The sequence below is a fragment of the Stegostoma tigrinum genome, chromosome 31, assembly GCF_030684315.1.
Source record: "Stegostoma tigrinum isolate sSteTig4 chromosome 31, sSteTig4.hap1, whole genome shotgun sequence".
NCBI classification, from domain to species: Eukaryota; Metazoa; Chordata; class Chondrichthyes; order Orectolobiformes; family Stegostomatidae; genus Stegostoma; species Stegostoma tigrinum.
Window position 1 is genome coordinate 12,514,321 of NC_081384.1, and position 23,643 is coordinate 12,537,963.

Here is a 23,643-nt window from a genome sequence, read left to right on the forward strand (position 1 = left end):
AATTCTCTTCCAAGGAGAGCAATGGAGTCTGAGTCATTGAATTATATTTTTGCTTAACAAGGGAGTCAAGGGTTATGTAGGCAGGCTGTAAAGTGGAAATAAGGCATGTCAGGTCAGTCATGACCTTATTGGATGACAGTAGAGTTTCTTACATTCCTACGTCTGTTCGTTGCAGAAATCTAGGTTTGAGCTTACTGTCGTATTTTAGATGGTTTGTCCAGTTATGTTTCTAATTAGTGATGGCCACTAGGTTATTTGATGATTCTAAGAGCATTGAGTGTCACGGTGAAGTAATTAGATGTTCTGCCATTGATGGTCAATGCCTGGTTGTTAATGAATGGTTTTTGCCACTTACTAGTCGAAGCCTGAATGCTGTCCATGTTTTGCTGCAAGTATCCGATATCTGTATATTGTACACAATTATTATCATAGTGGGTGGCTCATTGATGAAGTAACTGGTATTTTCGCCGAAGGCACTACCCTGAGAAACACCTAAAGCAATGACCTGGGACTGAGCTGATTGGCCTCCAGTAACCATAACCAACATCTGTTGTGCTGGAAATGACTAGCCAGTGAATAGTTTACCCTCTGACTTCTATGTCTGATGAATGAAGCTTGATCCTTTCTTTAGATGATGCCATTATAACGATAGTGCTTTTGATGCAAGAGATACTGGTTTTCGAGATTTGTGAAAATAATTCCTCAGCTCTGTTAGAGTTGTATCATCTGCAGTGCACCAGTGGTAATAGTTTGTTGATTTTGCTCCTGTTTTTTCTCCTCTCCAGATATTTGACAGAAAACAAGCAAAGATATTGTTGCAAGAAGTCATCAATATATGAAGGATTATTCTTGGGGTTTTTTTGTTTCTTGCTATCTGTGTGTCTTGTTACTACATCTGTGCAGGTCTCACTTTTTTAAAGGCCCCTTTATAAAATGATTCACAAGCACAGACCAGCTAACTAACTCCAATTTTGCCTTGTCAGAAAACATCAGTAAGTGATGCAAGTTAACACTGTCAATGACAATGTGTCCTTTGTGGCCACTTCAATGAGCAACTTGAATTGGGTCAACAGAAATTGCTTTCCATATGCCTTTGCAATTCAACTTTTAAAGATGTAGCTGGCCTTCCCTGTGTTTTGTAATCTGATTTGTGTGCTATGACAGATTATGGTGATAAACCTGTACTTAATGCTTTCAAGGAAAATAGTGAGTGGAATAGATGAGAGTACAATCATTAATCTCAGATTATAAACTAAATCAGTTGTCACTGCATAAGAATGCAATTCAGTATAATGATTTTGTGTATTAGAATTCAATGTTTGTGATGTTTTGGTGTACAGAGCTATGTATGTGCCGTTGCTTTTCCATCTCATTATGTGTGTATGGACACATTGTCTTCAGGAATTTGGGAACCAAAAGCTGCCTACAAAGCAGCGATAATTAGAGTACCCAAGGTGATGCAGAAATGAGTCAATTGTGAACCTCTATAATAGAGCTGATTTCTGAGTTTCAGAAGAATGATTCCTGTGTGTGTTTAAAGAAAATGTCTGGCTGCGACTTAGCATTGTCTAGGCATGGCTTTAATCCAATGCTTTCTGGAGCAAGCTGGGCTCTCTTGTAGAGTGAAATACTATAGCTTCATTTCAGGATTCAAATCTGCATTGTAGATATTTTATATGTCAATTATTTAGCTTATTTATTATTTAATGCTAAAATTTTATGGACTCTAGACACTATTTTTGTCATTTTTCATATACCACAGAATTCTCAAATTGCAGAAAAAAAGTCATGGAGTGTGAAATTTTCATGTTCAAACAAACTGTTATAGAGCTGTTAAAATAGAGTTGGAGGGAGCATTTAAAGCTACGTTTGACTTTTCTTTTAAAGAGTGAAATCAGACTGTTGTTTTATTGCTTGTGAAACTGCAGAAAGGCAAGCTCTTCATAAATTGGTGGCTGTGAAGGGAATGTTATTCCACTTGTGATCTTTTCAAAGCATCAAAACAGTAATTGTTTCAATTTGGCAAATTGGTAGACATTCGACATAAAATGCAAAAATGCAGTACCTTCAGAAATAAAGCCTTAGGAATGATATGCATAACTAATAAAAAGCATTAATCCTTTGTAACTGTTATAGCTTTATAGTCTTGTAGCTAGTTTAGCTTAAATTTCAGTACTTGTACTGAATATAATTTAGACTAGAGCATGTATCCAGTGAATCTATCTCTTTACAGTTGACTCAACCCATGAGTTTATGGAATATGTCACTGCATGTACTACATCCAGGATATTAACAAAGAAAATCTTATTTTCCTTTAACAACATCAGGACATCCCCAAAGAGCCAGTGTTGCAATTCTGTTGGAAACTTTATGCTTTTTATTGGTATGTTTTTCTTAAATGGCACAAAATTGACTGCTGTGACTTACTTGAATTTGGCTCAGATATGTGGAATAGACTTTAGCTCTCCTTGCAAGAATCCTGTTTCATATGTTGGACAGTCCAGTTATAATTACCTGAATCACCATTAAACCCAGTCTGACACCAACAGTGTTTTATACAGGAAATGGAAATGGTGTAGTAGGAGTTGATTATGTGACTATATTGTGATTTACAAAAAGTGTTTATGCCACAATAATCAGACAAGTGCGTGAAGCCTCTAAGTAGCTTGTTTCAATGTTGAATGTTCTAAATTCTTCCATTCTGAACAACCCCCATTATGTTCTTGACCTTGTCTATAACATTCATCACTGAAGAGGGCAAATTGTTAGGCTGCAAATTCATTGATCATGTTCAAAGGTGTGTATAGATTGAAAAAGAGACAGATTTGATTTTCGACTCAATATGAACATAGACTACTTTTGCATTAATAGAGTTTTTAAAAAATAGGATTAGTCAACAAGTGTATTGTTCTATGTTCTATGTTCTCGGTCTTGGAAATGGTAGATGCAGTGGATAGTAATAGGCTTCAGTAACTTGAATGGCTTTTATATGAGAGAAAGAGATTGAAGGCAGGATCTAATTTCACTTATTGCCAGAAGAAATCATTACACCTCTTTTTCTTAATTAGCCTGTTCAAAGATGTTGTTACACACCTCTGGACCAGGTTGGGACTTGAACCAGGCCTCCAAGTCCAGGGGCAGGGATGATACTACTGAGCCCCAAGTGGGGCCGAGAAATCTTTTATAGATGACTTATACACAGGTGATACTTTATCGCATGTTATTCTGATTTTGACAGAATAACTGGAGAAGATGCATGTTTTATTGGAAAATAAAGATAAATTGATACCTTTTGGAATTTTTCTTAGTTTGAATGGAGATCTTGACCATATGGTTGTATGTTATATATTGAAGGGAATGAGCTTCATACACTTGCACTTTTTTTGAACATTCCAAGAGTATCTGCCCACTGTGAGGTGTGCCAGTTCTTCAGGAATGCTAGCATTCAAAAGTGATACGTAAAAATGTTCCATCTTTGAATCTTGATTTATTTTGGGTTTTCCGATTTCCAGTACTGTCCTGGACATGATTAAAACTTCCTATTCTCACTTTCTCTGCTGTAATTCATCTTACCACTCATCTAACATTGATCTCAGCTTTCAGAAAGGTATGAAGCAGGCATTGGATGCTTTCCCTGTAAGAAATTAAAGACAGAGAAACATGAGCTGGGCCATTTTTGTGTGCCTCCTAGCAGATGTCTCTCAGAGACAGAAAGAATCCATTGGATAGATGGCCCAACTCCTCTTTGCCAGGGTGTGTTGTAATGCTGAATAAAGTACAAATATGACTTATCAAAACAGCCTTCCCATGAAGATAGGTGCAATTCAGGACAAATGATCTACAAAATGTTGCAAACGTGTTGATGAAGTTTTAGAAAACTTTACAATTTAAAAAAATTAGGTTTTGATGCTCCATTTAAGTATCATGGTGTAATTAAATATACTTTGCATGTGAGTCAATCATTAAAATATTAAGTTAGAATGATCGCAAGGGAGCAGGTTTAGCTTTCCTCCTAAGAGCTTGTGCTTTTGGCATTGCTCTAAGACACTGAGGGAGACCAGACACTGCAGTGGGATTGGAATTCAAATAAATGGTTTCTCCACTGTCATGTACTTGCTGTTAGCTCGCCAAGAGCAGATTGGTGAACTGGACTTCACAAAGCTTTCTTCTGGAAGCTATCCAATTGCAACCTTCTGTTAATTTGAGATTATTTTACATACTGAAAAGAAATAGAATTTTCCTGTAATTTTAATTAAGGAATGCCAATAACACAGGGGAATTTAGTGCTTACCATACTGTATAACAAAATTGTTTGAAATGAGTGAGAAAGACTTACAAGTATAGAGCACTTTCCTTAACTACTGGACATCTCAAAGTGTTTCACAGTCCATGAAGTATGTTTGAAGCATAGACATGGTTGAGATGTAGGAAATACAAACTCCCACCAACAATGTGATAACAACCAGATGTCTGAGCAAGTTCTCAGTTTAATGTCTCCTCCAAAATATGGGAGCTCAGGCAGTGCACATTCCAGTGTTGAACAGCAGTGTCTTGAGGTTTGTGCACCAGCTCTGGAATGAGAATTGAACCTTGGACCATATGATTCGGATGGGAAAGTGCTACAAAGGCACAAAACTGAATTAAAGGATTCTAAGCCAGACAAAGGCATGCAAGCTATTTCATGTTTTGTTTCACCACTGCTTCTGCTTTTATTATTACTGCAGGTCAGTGAGTCATTGGATGTTTGAGACCACATATCTAAACATGGCCACAACCATAGCTTAGATTTACATGTCTTACATTTGGTACTCTGAAACGTACTACAAAGCAGTTGTTTTCTGTGTTAGTGATTTGTGACAACAGAAACTGTCATTTGTTACATTCGTACATTATTGTATGACATAATTGTCTATTTAATAGTAATTTAATTTTGTATGTAAAAATGTGGGGAAGAGGTACCTTCAGGTAAATGTGATAAGTTTATTCATTATCCATGAAAGTAAGGCTTAGTCCAGAGATAAAGAAGGCAGATTAGCCCGTTCTCGCCCGAACATTAGAAATCTACTTATTTTAAAGCAAAGACACTGTACTTGCTTTTCACCTAGAGATTTGCAATTTATTTTACTGTTGTCAGCTTTATCAGGATTAAATTTACAGCATATAATTCTCATCTGTTCAGTAGGATGGACTTACTAGTTGTATAATTTTGATACTATGAATTCAACTATGCCTAGATTGTACAGAGTAGGCTGTCATCATATATATTGGTTGACAGGAGCTCTTATTTGTAGGATTCTGTTTTCAGCAAATTAAGACTGGTAGTGCTACTTGCAACCAGTTTTGCAGAATTTTATTTTTCTTGCCCAATGCCCAAATTTTGTCCAGCATTGTTATGTAGAGTTCCATTGGGAAGTATCCTCATAGAAGCCCCTTAGAGCTGCCCTCCCAAAAATAAGCCTCCATCTGGTGAGATGTAGCAAACATGTATTGTCTGCTAAAGCACCTCCACATCTTAAAAGCTGAAAATAATCTCATCAAAGCAATACATTTTAAAACAAATGTATGTACAACTTTTTGATAAGTATACTTAGGTGAGAATATAGTTTGTGTTAGGAAGGTTAATGAATTGTACATTAAGGCCTTGCACATTAATGACTTATACATTAAAGACTTGGGTATGAATGTAGGAAGTATAATTATTAAGCTTACAGATGATAAATTGGTGGTGTTAGCGAAATGGATGGTCTCAGGCTACAGTCTGATTATTGATCCGATGGTAATTGGGACAGAACATTAGCAGATGGAATTTAATCCTAAGTGTGAGATGATGCATTTTGGGAGGCCAATAAGGGACCAATATATGTAATGAATTGTAAATCTCTATGGTGTATTGAGGAACTAAGAAATGTTGGTGTAGGTGTCAGCTTAAGTCTACAGGGTGGCGAGGAAGGCATATGGGATGCTTGCCTTCATTAGCAGGGAGTAGAATATAGGAGCAAGGAAGTCTTGTTACACTTTTACGTAGAACATAGAACATTACAGCACGGTACAGGCCCTTCGGCCCTCGATGTTGTGCCGACCTGTCATACCGATCTCAAGCCTATCTAACCTACACTATTCCATGTACGTCCATATGCTTGTCCAATGACGACTTAAATGTACCTAAAGTTGGTGAATCTACCACCGTTGCAGGCAAAGCGTTCCATTCCCTTACTACTCTCTGAGTAAAGAAACTACCTCTGACATCTGTCCTATATCTTTCACCCCTCAATTTAAAGCTATGCTCCCTCGTGCTCGCCGTCACCTATAAAATATTGGTTAGGCGACAGAGTACCGTTTGTAGTTCTAGTTGTCACACAATTGGAAGGATATGATAGCACTGGAGAGGGTGCAGAGGAGGTTCACCAGGGCAGTTGCCTGGGGTGAAAACTCTGTTATGAGGACAGGCTGGATAGACCAGGTTTTTTTTTGGGTCGGGTTGCTGTGGTTGTGGCTGGGGTGTCTGATTTGAGCTGTGCAAAATTATTAGAGGCATAAACAGTAGGTTATGAGAATCTCTTCCCCAAGGCAGGTGTGTCTAAGACCAGAGGGTAAATGTTTAAGATATGGACCAAGTAGTTTAGAGAAGATCTGAGAAAACTCTTATTTCACCCAGAGGGTGGTAGAGATATGGAACATGCTCCCTTAAGAGGCTGGTGGGGATAGGTACGTCCACAACATTTAAGAAGCATCTGGTTGAGCACTTAAAATGCCAGTGATTAGGCTATGGACTAAGTACAGGTAAATGGGCTAAGTGTAGTTTGGTTTTCGTTCGTTGGCATATACAAGGTAAGCTAAAGGGCCTGTTTCTATGCTGTATGGCTCTATTAAGATATCTGTATTTAGGTTAGCCTATAAACTGGTTAATCTTGACTGTGCTGTTGGAGTTGCATATGGCTTATTGTTGAGCAGACCCTAGTGCTCAGATGAAAGCACTAAAGGCCTCAGTGGTGAAAGATGGAGCTTCAAAACATGGGGAAAAATAATTAAATTGACGTTTTCTTGAATGAGAAAGACCTAATGTGATTCACAGGTAACTATTGTCAAGTAGAATAACCTAATCTGCTGTCTTACCAATTGTATTTATATCTCTTTAATCAGTCATAGTTGATCAACTGAAAAAAATCTATTGTATAAATATGAAGTTTGCCAAAAACCATACAAGTGTGAGCTGTATTTTGCTGTCTTAATGATTTAGAGTTCCAAAATCATGCTTACTTTCGATGTCTTTGAGCTAGTGAGGACTAGTGAAAAAATCAGCGAGGATTTGTGTCTGGTCATTCTGCAATGTCGGTACCTGTGTGTATGTTGATTAAGTACCAAATAACCAGCAAGTCTGATTACACCTCTCAGGAAAGGCCACTTTGGGGGAAGTGCTTTTTCATAAGGTACCACATTGAGACAAATTGGAACAAGCAGGCAAAGCAAATTGGACAGAATATTTTTTGCTTCCTAGTTGGACATGTGAGCTTAGTTTAGATATGTGTTTGCATACTGTCCTCACCCATTTGACAAGACCATTGGAAATGAAGGCATTTCTTAACGTTATGTAGAATGTTGGTCATTCGGATCAAGGTCTGAATATTATTCTGGGGCAGGACTCTTCTTATTTACACCGAAGTCCTGATTTCGTTGCTGTGATTGAGTCAGATATGCCAAGGCAGTGTCTTAAGGTTTTGTTAAATCAAAGTGGCTGGGGAAAGCAGAAACTTTTGCCCGAAAACGCCACTGCCTTCCTCTCAAAGAAAAATATGTTGATGTGCAGTCAATAGTTCCAGCTATTTTGTTTTTGTTTTGGAAGCAATCTAGCCCCTCCTACAGATGACATGTTCCCAAAATCAGATATCACAGCACACTTCAAAGCTGGGTATAGCTCCAAAAGTTGTTGGAAGACTCTTAGTTATGGAGAGGTATTTGTATTAAAGGACTTTATGCTTCAGGAATTTTAGGGGAAAATGGCCAATGTTCATGTTCTATGAATTTTGTGTTAAAGTAGTCCACTTTGAATTAATGTGCAAAAATTATTTAATCTTTGTCTGTGTGTGTAGGGCACACATCTTTTCATGAGTCATCTTTTCAGGTGTTTCAGCTTTTAATCATGCTTTTATGTGAGCACATAACGTTGTATATTTGATATTTCCCATTTGGATTCACTCTTGCCATTTAAGTGTAGTTGCAGGCTTTAACCCCGAGTACCTCTGAATTATGTTGTCAAGGTTTTCCAACTCTGCAATTTAAAACAAAAGTCGTTGTTAACTGAGCAATGCTGTTGAATATTTGAAAGCACTCAAGCATGAAAAGTAAAGAGCGAAGCTTGTGATAATGATTAGACATCCATAGTTATAGTTCAGCATAATTTGAAGTTGTTTCTATAGTGATCACACTTCCATGTGTAAGACTTTTGGAAGATAATATAAATGTATATTCCCATTACTTTCCTTTTTTCCCCACTTTTTTCCCCAATTAAAAAGTAAAACACCATTTTGAATTCTTACACCCATTGTTAATATCATCAGCATTTTGGAAAAGTGAATAAGCGAAAAGCCTGGCTTTTTGCTAGAGCTATTTTGCAGGCTGGCTTTCAGGAGGAAAAGAAGGATGAAATCGTAACTTGGAATTCTCAAAACAGTGTCAAGAAATCTGAATTTCCACGAAAATACAATATTGTGACAATGATTGTCTTTGTTTCTAGCTGTAATGTTAATCGCAAAGCTTGTTGTCAACTGCTGTGAATTTTACAATTGCAATTTAAAAGTCCTAGATTAGTCTTTGTAAGGATCCATGTCCAAGAAACATGAATTCCACGCTCAAAGCCAGTTATAGAATTATTAAAAGAAACATGCAATCAGTAACAGAATGAGGCAATCCTTAGATGTGACAAACTGCAGTGGTCTTGTTTTTAAAACTACACATGAAAGCCTGTTTTGTATTGATACTGGAGATGAAATGAAAAATCTCCATTTTAAATAAAAAGGAAATTGAAGCTACAAGTTGACTTAACTCTGTATTCATACTATTGAGTTAGTGGATAAATAATAGTAAAGACTAGAATTGCTAAGACAACAACGTGTATGTTTGCTTGCAAGAGCACAAAATATTATGTCTTACCAATTTATTTATGTCTTACCAATTTATTAATTTTCTCCATTTGTTGGGGATGTGTGGGAGCTTAACTTCCTCCTGCTTTAATTATTTCTGTGTTCAGCATAAAAAAAATTGCTTCATTGTCCAAATTCAGAACTTTTAATTCTGCATTTTTTTTGTCCTCTTAGGTTGACAAGAAATAAACCATGAATGTGGGCACTGCTCACAGTGAAGTGAACCCAAATACCCGGGTTATGAATAGCCGCGGGATTTGGCTGTCTTATATCCTGGGAATAGGTTTGCTTCATATCATTCTGTTGAGCATTCCTTTCTTCAGTGTGCCAGTGGTATGGACACTCACTAATGTTATTCACAATATGGTAAGGCTTGTTGAAATGTCATTGCAAATCATGGAAGATGCAATAATACTTCTTGGACTGTTTGAGATGCTATGTTTTAGGTGTTCTGTGTGGCTACAGTGGAAGCATGTGTACACTGCATGCAGGAGTAGGAATCATTCAGAGCATTAGCTTCTCATTCATTTTCTCCTTTTGGGGATAAATAGAAGCTAATTTCCTCCTGCTTTTAATTATTTCTGCAGCCAGCGTTATGTTGTGCTTTATTCTCTGGTTTAGTATTTTCATACTGGTTTTATTGCATTTACTGAAGTTTGCCTCCCTTAAGACATAATAAGATTTGTGAAAAGCTCTGTTCATGAATGTGTTTTGGAAGCTAACAAGTAAAATACTTTAAAATCAGCCTGGACTTGATGTGAATTCATGGCTGTTATTGCACTCGCTACATGATCAGACTTTTTCTTTCTTTGTCCCTTATGTTGGAGCAGCGTCCTATTGAAGTTACTGAGCTCTAGAACATAGAACATTACAGCACAGTACAGGCCCTTCGGCCCTCGATGTTGTGCCGACCTGTCCATCTGAAGCCCATCTAACCTACACTATTCCATGTACGTCCATATGCTTGTCCAATGATGACTTAAATGTCCTTAAAGTTGGCGAATCTACTACCATTGCAGGCAAAGCACTACATTCCCTTACTACTCTGAGTAAAGAAACTACCTCTGACATCTGTCCTATGTCTTTCACCCCTCAATTTAAAGCTATGCCCCCTCATGCTCGCCTCTTAGATGATAAAATGGAACACCTACGTCCAAGAGTACTACAGTCAGTTCGATGAAACAGGTTTTGGGTTGATTGTCGGCCTTAGAGAGGCCGTTCGCCTGAATGAAACCAGAGCTAAAAGTGTTAAATCATGAAGTCAGATTACGAAGATTAATCTGGCATTCAGTTGGCTTTGTTCCTATGTTTCAGTTCTATCTGAAACAGCTGAATTAACTTCCCCACATATTTTGATATTGTGTTGACCAAGTTATTGCCTTCATTGCTCAGCTTCTCTTTTCCCCCATTAATTCTCACCCCTCCCAATTTAAATGAAAATAAAGTGGAAGACGTCACAACATTGAAACATTTCAGCTCTCGTTTTGAGCTGTCACCTGATTAAAGATAATGATCAAGTAGTGCAGCAATTGTTGCCATTATGAAATCTATGGAACTTGCAGTAAGACATTTTAGAATGTGAACAGCCATTGCCTATGAGATAGTGTTTTGGGAGTTTGTGATCTAGACTCAATTTACAAAACCCGGAGTTAAATGTGAGCACTCTGGAAACAAAAATATTTCCAATCTGTATAGACTATCTGAAAACCTCAGAACCAACTGTTTTTTCGATAAAGGGTATTTTCAGTTTTTGGATACATGTGTGGGTAGGTCCATTTGGGCTCTTTGGCAAAATCTTAGCTTTCGGATCAGTTCTGGTCTGCTTCGGTGTTTAGGTTTTATTTTTGGCTTTCAGACATGCAATTAAAGGATACCACTCCTACATCTCTGGTGCACTGGTTTGTATATTCTTAGCCTCCTGATTTGTTACATCTCCAGGATTTATTTTATTGCAAGGTTGTGAAAGGTGCTGTTTTAAGTGCAATACTTTACTTCCTTATTCATGTGTTTTAAATCTTCGCATCTTTGTTCATGTATGGACTGTGTACATGTTAACATGAGGATTTTGCACCTTTTCAGTGCTATGTTGTTGAAATCTTCAACCCAAGTGCTGTAGGTAATTGTTTCTTTTTGAGACAAAGGATAGCACAAGGTGACAAATTTGATTCTGAAGTTGGAAAAAGAATAAAGATAGCCAGAAATAATTTAGCAAAGATACAGGATGTCTTAACAGGTAAATTCAAGCTTATAACTGGGTAAAGCTCAAAATATATCTCTCCTATTTCCTAAATGCTTGTAAATCTAGACGGCAAATAAAGATGTGTGGAAGAAAAGAGAGGTTTTCTAAATGCAGATGCTAAGGTATGCTTAAAATCTCATGTACAAACTATGCGTAAAATGAAAAGGTGCTTGAAATTGCAAAGAGCAAAAATACAGTGTGGAAGCAGGCCATCAAGCCTGCATCGACCCTCCGAATAGCATCTCTTCTCTCTCCCCCGCCCCCCGCCAACTCTTTACTTGGTAACCTTGCGTTTCCCATGGCTAACCCACCTAGTCTGCACATCCCTGGACATTTTGGGCAGTTTAGCAAGGCCAATCCGCCTAACCTGCACATCTTTGGAATGTGAGAGTAAACCGGAGCATCTGGAGGAAACACAGGGAAAATGTGAAAGCTCCACGCAGACAGTGATGGAGTTGAATCTGGGTCCCTGTTGTTTTGAGGCATTTGAAACCATGACATCCAGAAAAGAAAAAGTCAATATCCTACTTGATCAGAGCTGAAAAGCTGCAGAGATCTCTCCAGAATGCAGAGTGGAGGGCAGGAATCAGGTGGGAGTCACTAGGCAGAGTTGGATAACAGACATCACACAGTGATGAGCTACAGCGGATGTGTAAGAATGGTGCAAGATAGACGAGTATGACACAACATGACAGACGTGGCAGTAGCTACAAGGAGCAGCAGCATTTATTTCAATTCCGGTTGATGTGACCATTGCACTCATCACATCCATCTCAAATCTATTCCATCTAAATTCAGTTTTAATGGCTATAAATCCACTGTCCTAAGTTTGAATTCTTGCCCAAGGCCTTATTGTGGATGTGCCACACCTCTTCAGTAGGGGACATTCCTGTGAAATTAGCATTAAGCAGTTTAGTTTATGAAGGAGAAGCGGGGGTTTATTTGTTCCATTCATCTTTAAGAACTCCCATGTTCAGCATTATTGATGGTATGATGCCAAAAGTTGAAGTATTCTGCTCCTGAGAACGGTCAACCCTCTGTGTGATTACCACACACAGGTCTAATGTAATAATTTGGCTCTTTTGAAGAAATAGGCCTTGATTTTCTGATTGAAACCTCTCAGCTGTGGACTGCAGACAAGGTCTATTTTGAAATTTTGGCACAAGTTGAGTTTTTATAGACTGGAATGTTGATGCAATGCGCATTTTCTGAGCCCCAAGACACAGCACAGAGCTAATTTGGATTTTAAAAACAAAGCTCTGGTTTCTCTGTTGTGTTGCTCACAAAAGTATTTTTTTAATGGATAAAAGACCATTTGTTACAACATTTTACTCTAGACACATTTTATACTTTTTGCTGTTTCATTACTCATTTATCAATACTACATCTATGTTTTCCCATTCTCTAATCTATTTACCCATTTTTGAAATTTGGACTGTACTTTGAAGTTCCTGGTAAGAAATCAGTTCAGGCAGTTTTGTGACATTGCTTTGTTGTTGCACTTTCATGTCCTGTTATGCAAGTGTTTGTTACTTGATTACTAGTACCAATGAGCAACAGTTTTTGTGGGACATTTGCTTAAGTTTTTCAATATGGTTTCCAAAGGTTCTTGTGGAAAACAACATGAGATGCTTCCTATGATCACTGTGAAATCATATTGATTTTTAAATTGGGTGCAATTTCCCCAATGTTGCTTATAAAGAGCTATGAGTACAAGTTTTCAGTGGGTAGAAAATCGTGTATATTTTGCGTAAATTGAATTGATGAGATGAAATTTTATCCAGTGAGACTTTATGAAATGAAGCAATCTCCAGAAAGTGCAGGGATGAACGTGGCTAGTATTCACTGAGGAATGCAATAAGTGGTTAGCAAAGAGCCAGAAATGAGGGCTGAACAGGAGAACGTCATTGAATAGCACAGTTAGCCTGATAATGAATGCTGACATGAAAAATGGGTTTTCTTGCAATTTAAGTGGGAAGCAAGACAGACGACTGAGAAAAAGGAATATGGAGACAGACATTGCAAGGCATGATGTCTGCTGTAAATTTTAATTGCAGGAATGTGCTAGTAGATTAGAGAAAAAGAAAGTTGCTTGTGGTTGTGGTCAGCTAATTGAAAAGATTGCACTTGTTCCTGCAAAAATATTTAAATTGACTTGTTCGATATAAGACTTGTTTATATGGGTAGGTTACAACTCTCGCAATTGGAAGAGGATGCAAATGAATGATATCTAATGGCAATATTTTTCCTGGCATTTTAGAATGTGTTTGGTGAAAGCTGGTCAATGAGGCCTCAATAGTTGAGTCTCATCGAGTTAGTGGCAGATTAGCTGAATTGAAAGCTGGCAGGCCAACAGGAAAAAGTAGATGTTGGAAATTGGAAAATGGAAAAGGGCTCTGTCTTTGTCTTTGGGGAGGAAAGATTGCAATGATTATTGGAGCTCAAAGTATCTGGAATGTGAAGATGAATTTGTGAAGCAGAGTTTAAAAAAAAATGAGCTGTGGCTAAATGAATAAGTATTACTGTCTCTTAAACGATCTGGGCAAGTTGTTATCCGACAGAAATTGGTATTTCAAGTCATTAAGTAGGTGTATTGCATATTATTGTGTACACAATGAAGTGCTCCTTGACAAAGGTGGGATTTAAGTGTGTTCACAGATCATTTGCAAAGTGTACAGTGGTTAGTTTGAAGCAGGGATATTGAAAGAGTTCATAAGTTATTGGGATTACTTGAGGGTATTTGAGTGCAAATAGATTGAAAATCCAATTATTATTGAGTTAAAGCACCACTTGGTGTAGTATTAAATCATACAGACTTAAAGGCCATGGCTTCAGATGAATCTGTATAAATCAGACCCCACCTCGTGCTGTGCACAAGACTCCAGCTGACCTCTTACAAGTGTCTTACGAGAGGGGCTTGTACAGCTACAGGTGGTTCAGAGTTGGGGAGTGGTGGAAACCATGACAGATCAAAACACTTAAGATGAGCACCAAATTGAGATGTTGGGAGACAGGAGACCTAAAATGGGTAAGAGTGGAAACAAGTACTAGAAACAGTGGACTAAATTTTAGGAACAGGAGGATGGGGAGCCCCTCAGAATATTGCACAACTAGAACTATCAGCTGGGACGCAGGGTCAGTTTTGTCTTTTCCCTTCTATTAATATTTTCTCCATGAGCGTTAAATGGGTTACTGATGGTCTTTCATTGGATATGGGATGCCAGTAAGACTTGAGATATATGCTGGGATGCAGTTCTTGTCTTTGTGAGAGGAGAAAAAAATTGCACCCTGTATGTTGTACTATTGTGGCAAGAGGGCCAGGAACAGACTACTTGGCCATCAAGCCATCTCTCATTTAGTGAGCTTGTTCCTAATTTGATTATTGTCTAACTCCATTCTCCTCCTCCTCCCAGAACCCTTAACTAACTTGCAAATCAAATTTCTATCTAACGTGTTCAGTGTGAAATATACAAGATCTGTGCTGATTGGGGGGTAAACTATGGAATTCTTTGTCAGAAGGCTGTGGGGGTGATGTCATGAGGATATTTAAGAAATAATTGAATAGATTCCTAGCCTCTAAAGGTACCGAGAGGTATGGGGGAGAGCAGAAGTATAGCATTGAGGTAGAGAATTGACCGCAGTTATGTTGAAGAGTGGGATGGATTTAATAGGCTAAATAGCCTACTCTTATTTCTTGTGTTTTGGTTATGAAAGCTCTGTGAAAGCTAGTGGTCTAAAGCTTAACCTGCCACAATTCGTAGAGACCAGTTTTTGAACTGAAGCATTAATATCTTGTATAATGTCGGTGCTGAAAGTCTCAGGTTACTTTTGCATCTATTCAAGTATTTGCTGTAAACTGGATTCAAAGAATGTGCTATTAATATGGTTACAGTATCGAATGTGCCTGTGCCATAAGGATTAGTGCTGGAACCTCAACTGTTGACAATTTATATAAATGACTTGGATGAAAGGATAGAAGGTACGTTTGGTGGTGACACAACAAACAAATGGACTTATTAGCGATAGACAGCATGGTTTTGTGTGGGTGAGGTTATGCCTTACCAACTTGATCGCGTTTATTGAGGAGGTGACAAAGATGATTGAGGGGAAAAGCAGTTGATGTTGACTATGTGGACTTCAGTAGAGCCTTTGACAAGGGCCCTCGTGGCAGACCGGTACAAAAGGTGAAGTCACGTGGTATCGGGTAAGTTGTTAAAATGGATTAGAGCTGGATTAATCACGGGAGACAGAGGGTAGTGGTAGAAGAATGCTTTTCTAAATGGAGGCTCCTGATTACTGGTGCTCCACAGGGATGAGTGCTGGGACCTCTGCTGAAATCTACTGTTCAGGGTCAACATAAATGATTTGGAGGAAAACATAGCTGGACTAATTAGTTTGCAGGTGATACAAAGTTTGGTAGAATTGCAGATAGTGAGGAGGATTGTCACAGGATACAGCAGGATATAGATCAGTTGGAGGCATGGGCAGAAATGTGACATATGATATAAATCCAGACAGATGTGAGGTGATGCATTTTGGAAGGTCAAATACAGGTGGAAATTATACAATGAAAGGCAGAACCCTTAGCAGTATTGATATTCAGAGGGATCGGAGTGTGCAGGTCTACAGATCACTGAAGATGGCAGCACCAGTAGATAAGGTAGTAAAAAAAAGGCCTATGGCATGCTTGCCATTAATGGAAAGAGCATTGAGTATAAGTTACGCTGCGGCGTTATAGAACTTTAGTTAGGCCATGCTTGGAATGTTGCATACAGTTCTGGTCACCACACTACCAGAAGTGGAGAGTGTAGAGAAAAGGCTTACTAAGATGTTGCCTGTTTTGAGGGATTTTAGCTATGAAGAAACGTTGGATAGACTGAGTTTGTTTTCACTAGGAGGTTGAGGGGGCAACCCGATATAAGTTTATAAGATTGTGAATGGCATGGATAGAGTGGAAAATTAGGCTTTTTCCCAGGGTGGAGGGGTCAATTATTAGGGGGACACTGGTTCAAGGTGTGGGGAAGGCAAGTTTTTCCAGAGATGTGTGAGGCAGGTTTTTCCACAGTGTGTGTGTGCCTGGAACACGCTGCCAGAGGTGGTGGAAGCAGGCACAACAGCATTCAAGAAGCACCTGGAAGAATATATGAATCGGAAGAGAATAGGTGGACAGGGATTCTATAAGTGAAGACAGTTTTAATATGGAAGGACAAAATGTGTCAGTGCAGGCTTGGAGGGCTGAAGGGCCTGTTCCTGTGTTGTGCTGTTCTTTGTTCTCATAATTTAATTTCCTACCTGTTATGATGAGGACACAATGAGGTGATGAGTAATTGTTTGGTTAAGTGAATAGGCAAACGTGCTTAATGGAATATAATGTGGGAAAATGTGAAATTGTCTATTTTTGAAAAGAATAAAAAATGTTTTCTAAATAGCAAGAGATTAATGCTCTGGGGTCCTGTGTATGAATTGCAAAAGGCTAGTATGCAGGCACAGCAAGTAATTAGGAAAACTAATAGAATGTTTTAATTTAAAGTGAGGGGAACTAAATACAAAAGTAGGGAGATGATGCTTCAGTTATACAGTATACTTAAGTAATGTACTGTGCCTTATTTAAAGAAAGATATGAATACATTGGGGCAGTTCAGAGAAGATTCACTTGAATGATACATTGTTTGGGCCTGTTATCTTACGATGAAATGTTGGCTTATACCTTTGCCGGAGTTTTGAAGAATAACAGATGACTTGTTTGAAATGTAAGATCCTGAACAGTTTTGACAGGGCTGATGTGATGAGGATGTTTCCTGCTATGAGAACTGGGATTCACTGGGGCTCACCTGTTTAAAATAGAATCAAGGTGCATGTTTTCTGAGGTTCACATATATTTGGAACTCTGAGATATACAGCATGGAAACAGACCCTTTGGTCCAGCTTGTCCATGCCAGCAGGTATTCTAAATTAATCTAGTCCCATTTGCCAGTACATGGCCCATATCCCTGTGAACCCTTCGTATTCATGTACCAGTCTCAATGCCTTTTTAGTATTGTAATTGTATCAGCCTCCACCACTTCCTCTGGCAGCTCATTCCACCTGCTGTGAAAAATTGTGCCTTGGAACCCTTTTAAGTCTTGCCCCACTCACCTTAAACCTATGCCTCTAGTTTTGGACTCCCCTATCCTGGGACAAAGACCTGATTTTTCAACGTATCCACGTCCCTCATGATTTTATAAACCTCTATAAGGTCACCATTCAGCCTCTGAAACTCCAGGAAAATAGCCCCAGTCTATTCAGCCTCTCCCTATACCTCAAATCCTCCAACCCTGGTAACATCCTTGTAAATCCTTGCTAAATCCTGTTAAGTTTCACAACACCTTTCCTATAGCATGGAGGCCAGAATTGCATGCAGTATATGAACAGTGGCCTAATCAACATCCCAATCAATTGCAACATGACCTCTCAACTCCTCTCCTCAATGAACTGACTTCCTGCCTGGAAAGATGGTGGAAATAGAACCCATGAATATTTTAAGTCAAAAGTAAATAGATTCTTCTTAAACAAAGTGTGCAAAGTTATCAAAAGTAGGCAAAAATATGGATGATTTGAGATTAGCCAGATCAGCTGTGATCTTATTGAGATGGAGCAGGCTTGATGGGCTGAATGGCCGCTTCCTAACTCGTATGTTTTTGTACTTCTTTTCCCTTCTACCTCCCAGGGAATGTACATATTCCTGCACACTGTAAAGGGAACGCCATTTGAAACTCCAGATCAAGGAAAGGCACGGCTGCTGACACACTGGGAACAGATGGATTACGGAGTACAGTTTACAGCCTCGCGCAAATTCCTCACAATCACACCTATTATCTTGTGAGTCTGAGATATAACTATTGAAAACCGGGTCAGTCCATGGAACAGTGACCATTTATAAACTTCTCTTTCTTTTAAAAAAGCTTTGTTAATACATAGTCCCTGAAAAATAATGCAAAATGTCTGTCCTTTTTCACTAACTTCATGATTGAGTGCACAAAATCAATTTTCTATAATCCTAAACTGTAAACTTCAAAAAGCCTCCAATTTTTAGTAGCACCAGAGCACCACTGGAGTTCCTACATGTACTTCTGCCACTGTTCCAGGCTGGAGGGATGGCAGGGGGAAATTGGCCCGAATTCTCCTTGTTGGGAGTTAACTGTGATTTCTGCAATTCCCTGGTGAGGTTGTAGAGTGACCGTTAGATTGTGACAGGCTTCAAGGTCATACTCTGGCATTGTTGTCCTATATCTGAAATGATGAGCCATTGGAGGTCTGTTGTCATTCATAGCAGTGCACTTCAACATAATCAAGATACAAGGGTAATTAAATAGCCAAAGAGAATCGTTTCACTATTGGCATCCTGTTTGGATATGATAAATTGTGTGAAATTTGAAAATACACACCAGTAAATTACCAAAGAAGGTAAATCATACAATTAGAATATTCTTTGTCATGTATACTCCAGTTTAGAAGTACAGGAGTATAATGAAAAGTTATCACATTGGCCGCCTCTAATGGTGCCATTTTAGGTGCAAGCACCTAGATGCAAATCTCTGATACGAAGAGGAATAAAAGGAAAAGCAGTAGCATTACTTAGTGCCTAAAAAATAAGTTAGAAATAAGATAGGAGTTATCAACATTTTAAAATCTTTCCCATGTTAGAATCCTGAAAGGTGTTAGGTTTTATGAAAATGCTGCCAAATCTTCAGGAAAGGTTTTTGATGCTTTTGTCTTTTTTTTGTTTCAAAACCAGGTATTTTCTTACCAGTTTTTACACAAAATACGACAAGTTACATTTTGTCATAAATACAGTTTCGCTGATGAGCGTCCTCATCCCAAAGCTGCCTCAACTTCACGGAGTCAGAATCTTTGGCATCAACAAATACTGAATGCAGCGCAGTGACACGTGTGAAAGAAAACACTTCTAGAACAGCCATCAGCAGCAAGGACACATCGTGTTCAGATATTAGGATTCGTCCCTGCACCCCATAATCTCTTATCATGGACTTTTTATTACGAATAGTATATCTGTGAATGAAGCAGCTCGTGTTGGTTGCTCAGGTATCTCATTAAATATTTGCAGTGCTCGGAATAGAAAGCCTGCTTTTTCGTTTATTGCCTGGAGATCCTATTTTCACAAATGATATTTTTGATGCCTTGATTTGCCATTATTAAGTGAGGAAATTTTGGCACTGTAAACATTTTAGTTGTTGCCGTGTGCAAACTTGCTGTCCACTGTGACCAAGCAGATGTAAAAGTTTAATGTGTAAATACTGTAATGAAAGTAGATTTATGAAGGTATCCATTTTGAATGATAATTGCAGAAGATTTGTTTTCAGTGTCACAATAGATGCACTTGCTGAAGATTCAAATATCATGCATGCTCCAAATTGGCAGGATTGATTAGGTATCCTTCACTCTATTGAGGTACTTGGAAATTGGCTTAGTGGCCTCTTTGAAGATACAGTGCTGGTCTTACTGTGCATTTTAATTACTATCTTTTGCAGATAATTTTATTTATTTTGTTTTCTTTTTCTCATTCAGTGTTGTTTGAGAGAAAATTTACTTGGGAGAATGTAAACAATCATAACGACGTGTTTTGAATCACAGCTTATGAATGCTTGATTTAAAAAGGTGTTTGTTTTTGGATTTTTTTAATGTAAAGTGTTAAATAGTATAGATCCTGTGTGTTAATGAGGGCAGTGACTGAGGCTGGATACTTAAGTTAGTCTACCTAGGGCTTGTTTGTATGGAATCTTCGAATGATTATTTTTTAACATTCAAAAACAAATTGGAATATTGCAAACATCAGCAAACATGCATTTTCCTGTAAGTTTGCCATGTTGCCTAACTTGCTTTCCTTTTGAAACAAAATGTAATGCTGGTTGTTGTATCTGAACTGTTTTTCTGTCAGACTACATTGTAATTTGACTGGCTGAAGAGATGTGTATGAATTTCACCTGGTTTTTACTGGATGGCAGCAATGTACCTGACTTTTATATTGTGATATACCTGTTGCACACTTGAATTTCTCACTAGTACAGCTGGAATTCCTTACAGATTTGCTAGGACTACAAAATGACAGCACTGTGAATCATGTTTTTAAGCAATAACATATGAAGACGTCCCATAGCAAGGGAATTGAAGGCATGCCTACATGTTGAAGCCCTTACTGGTTTGGTGGGTTAAATTGCTAAACTTTTGGCTTTTAGGAATTGGGTTTTGGAACTGTGTGGAAGGATAAAGCTGAAGTTAACATTCTTAATTTCAATCCAGTTGCTAAGAATGTAAAACTGCCTAATTGGAGTGATTTGGCAGAGCCCACCAAGACAGTGAACGTTGCTGATCTTAGAAATCCTACTGCAGTGATGTAGTTGAGATTAAGACACATAGCTATGAATTCCCTAACCATCTGAGTTAAGCTATCCTGATCCAGGAGTACCTGATACTGATGGTGCTGGTTGCTTTAGCGGATGTGAAGTATTACTTTTACCAATGGTGAATGTCTGATCCATGTAGATTGGGAAGGAGGAAGAGGCCAGGATTGTGCCCCACTTTTGATTCCAGTCAGATCAACTAACTGTAGCTGAGACAGTGGTAAGACCCTACTGTTGGTCTATTTGCTTCTAGGTCCACAGAGGTGGAAAATCAGCCTGTTTGCAAAAACCATTGGGTAGCCATCTCCATCTGGAGATGTACATGTGTGGATGTTGGGCAAGAAGGTAATTGAACTCAGTTTCCCCATGCTGCTGCATCTCTCAAACATTCACGCATGAATAACTAGGTTTAAATAGCAATTCATAGAAGTATTGAATGGTCACATAAGAATAGTGGGCACCTGGAGAAGCTGACTGTTGATGGTTTGATGGAATATGGGAGTAGAACATATGTTATGAGTAGGAAGTAAATCCATTTCCATTCCCACCTTTCATTCCCTGCTAAGGTGCATGTGTAATTATGTTGCTACTTTTGAACAAGACTTCCAAAATATTGAAAAATCCTGATCTTTTAAAGAAATCTGCCATATTTATAACCTTTAAAAATTATGCTTGCATTGGGAAATGTGTCCTGAGGTATTTTGTCAGCAATAGTCTACCAGCATAATCGGAATGCCCCATTATTGGCAGTAATTAAAAGTTTACAGTGTTTTCTAAATCTTGGAATTTAATCATAATTCTCTTTCTTGCACTATTATTCAGTTGTAGAAGAAATGTTCAAATTGCACTTTTTTAAAATGTTTACAAGCCGATGCTGATCTCCTACAGTGAGAAGGAAACTGAGAAACCAATTGGACTCTAGACTTTACTGTCTTCAAATTAACTTCTCTCAAATTTTTGAAACTAAAACACCTTACTTACCAAACAAGTTAACAACTGCAGCAGGTTAACCCTGTCACCCTCTTGATCCTGCTTAAGCACAGATTGAATACAATCCTCGGCTTTTTATTTTGACTATTAATGAAATCTGTCATTTGCATGACTTAGTTTGTGTCAAGTTATTTCAAATTCTGTGAAAGGATATGCAAGTGAAAAGGTTAGCCTACAGTATTCAGGATTTGTTAAACATTTTAAAATATTGCTTTGTTGATCTGACGCCTTGTATAAGATGATTAACACCTTGAATTTTTGAATTCTGGTAAATAAGTACATGGCTTTTTTTAATAGCATTTTGATGGGTTCTGGATTGTCAAAAGTAACTAAACTTAGTGGTGAAAAACAGTATGGTCTTTCATTTTACCTACAACTCCCTTCCACTTTCAGTATGTATCATAAATATTAATGGGTTATGGGTTAGTACTAATTAAGTGCCAGTGCTACCCTTACCCCAAAAATAAAGTAGCAAATGTGGGAATTGATGTTGTATTTTAAAACAATTCAGGGTCAAATTCCTGCACTATTTTTATAGTGGCTGTAAAAGGTACGAATACCAAAACTATTTTGGTTGAATCTAAATTAAATATGTGGCAGGCTGGGCCTTTTGAATTTTATACCAGTCAATTAATTGTGATATTAACCATTGAAGAATTATTTGCTTTGGGACTAGTGATTTTCTGTTTGAGCATCCTGTAAATAAGAGCTAATTAAACATCTGGTGGCAAAAGGGTTTTGTATCCCAGTTGCCCTTCTGCACATAGATGTTTTTTCATCTAGATCTTTGTAAGAAAGTGTGAATAATATTTTTATTACTCCTTTGTACAGTATTCTGATATTTAATAAAGGACAGTATTCATGTAACTACGCAGTCTCCTTTCTTGTTCACGCATTTACAGCAATTGTATACTAAAACATTCACTGAAGCTCTGTTAACTCTCTCGCGCTCTCTCTCTCTGTCTCCCAATGCAGCTGCTGAATGGTCTGCTTCCACATTTTAGGGATTCTATTTCCAGCATTTTCAGTTTTTATTCCTGATTTCTGGCATCCACAGTACTTGGCTTTTGTATTAGGCTGAAGCATAATGGTGGTGCAAGTTCCTGGCTGCAAGGATTCTAACAAATGAGGGTGGACAAGTCTGAACTAATTCTACCTTGGTGTGGCACTGCAGCACAAAATTACCCTTTGTGTGTTCACTGGGAAAATTTAAAATGTTTTTGTGTCGGGGTTGTGGATGGGAAAACCAAATGCCAACAATGATCTGTTCAATGTTCTGAGGTTAATAAAGTAGGTCTGTTTAATCTGTCCATTATGTGGATTATGGCAAATGGTTTAAATGATTTCTCACCTTTTTATACAAACATGATGCTGTTTACAGTTTCATAGAATCTTGTAGTATAAAGGCTGCCATTTGGTGGTCTTGCCCACACCAGCTGCAACAGAACTACTCACCACCCTGTACCATTCCTATACCCTCTTTAAATATCTATCCACTTCCCTTTTGAAATGAACTGTTGATTTTACTTCCAACAATATGTTATTGGTGGGATGTTCCATGTCTTGGGAAAAAATATCCAACTTCTGTTTTGGCAATGAAAATTTATTTCCTACCTTTTTATTCTGTTGTGGCCCAGCTGGTAGCAGACTCAGCTCTGACTGGCTTCCAAGTACAAAGTCAGACCAGCTGATGAATTATTAGAGAATGCCAGAGCAGACTGTTCAGAATAGACATGGCTATACTTTGACATGGTTGTCATATAATCAGACAAGGTGCAGTTCCCATGGACCAATCATTCAGAAACTACATTAAGAGCAGTATTCAAACAGTAAATATTTTCACAGTGGTTTCATCCTTGCCAACCTTTCACTATAAGCT

General features: G+C 38.2%; 1 protein-coding gene across 3 annotated transcripts in view; it reads left to right on the top strand.

Moving 5' to 3' along the window:
- The window catches only part of LOC125466370 (ORM1-like protein 3), a 42,703-nt gene extending 20,072 nt beyond the window's left edge, over positions 1–22,631 (top strand). For all 3 annotated transcript variants that reach the window (XM_048560780.1, XM_048560782.1, XM_048560783.1), the window contains exons 2-4: positions 9,312–9,503; positions 18,083–18,234; positions 19,151–22,631. In XM_048560780.1, coding sequence (XP_048416737.1) covers positions 9,330–9,503; positions 18,083–18,234; positions 19,151–19,286 — 462 coding nt within the window. In that variant the 5' untranslated portion in view covers positions 9,312–9,329 and the 3' untranslated portion in view covers positions 19,287–22,631. The remainder of the gene's footprint in view (positions 1–9,311; positions 9,504–18,082; positions 18,235–19,150) is intronic.
- Positions 22,632–23,643: the final 1,012 nt, after the last annotated feature.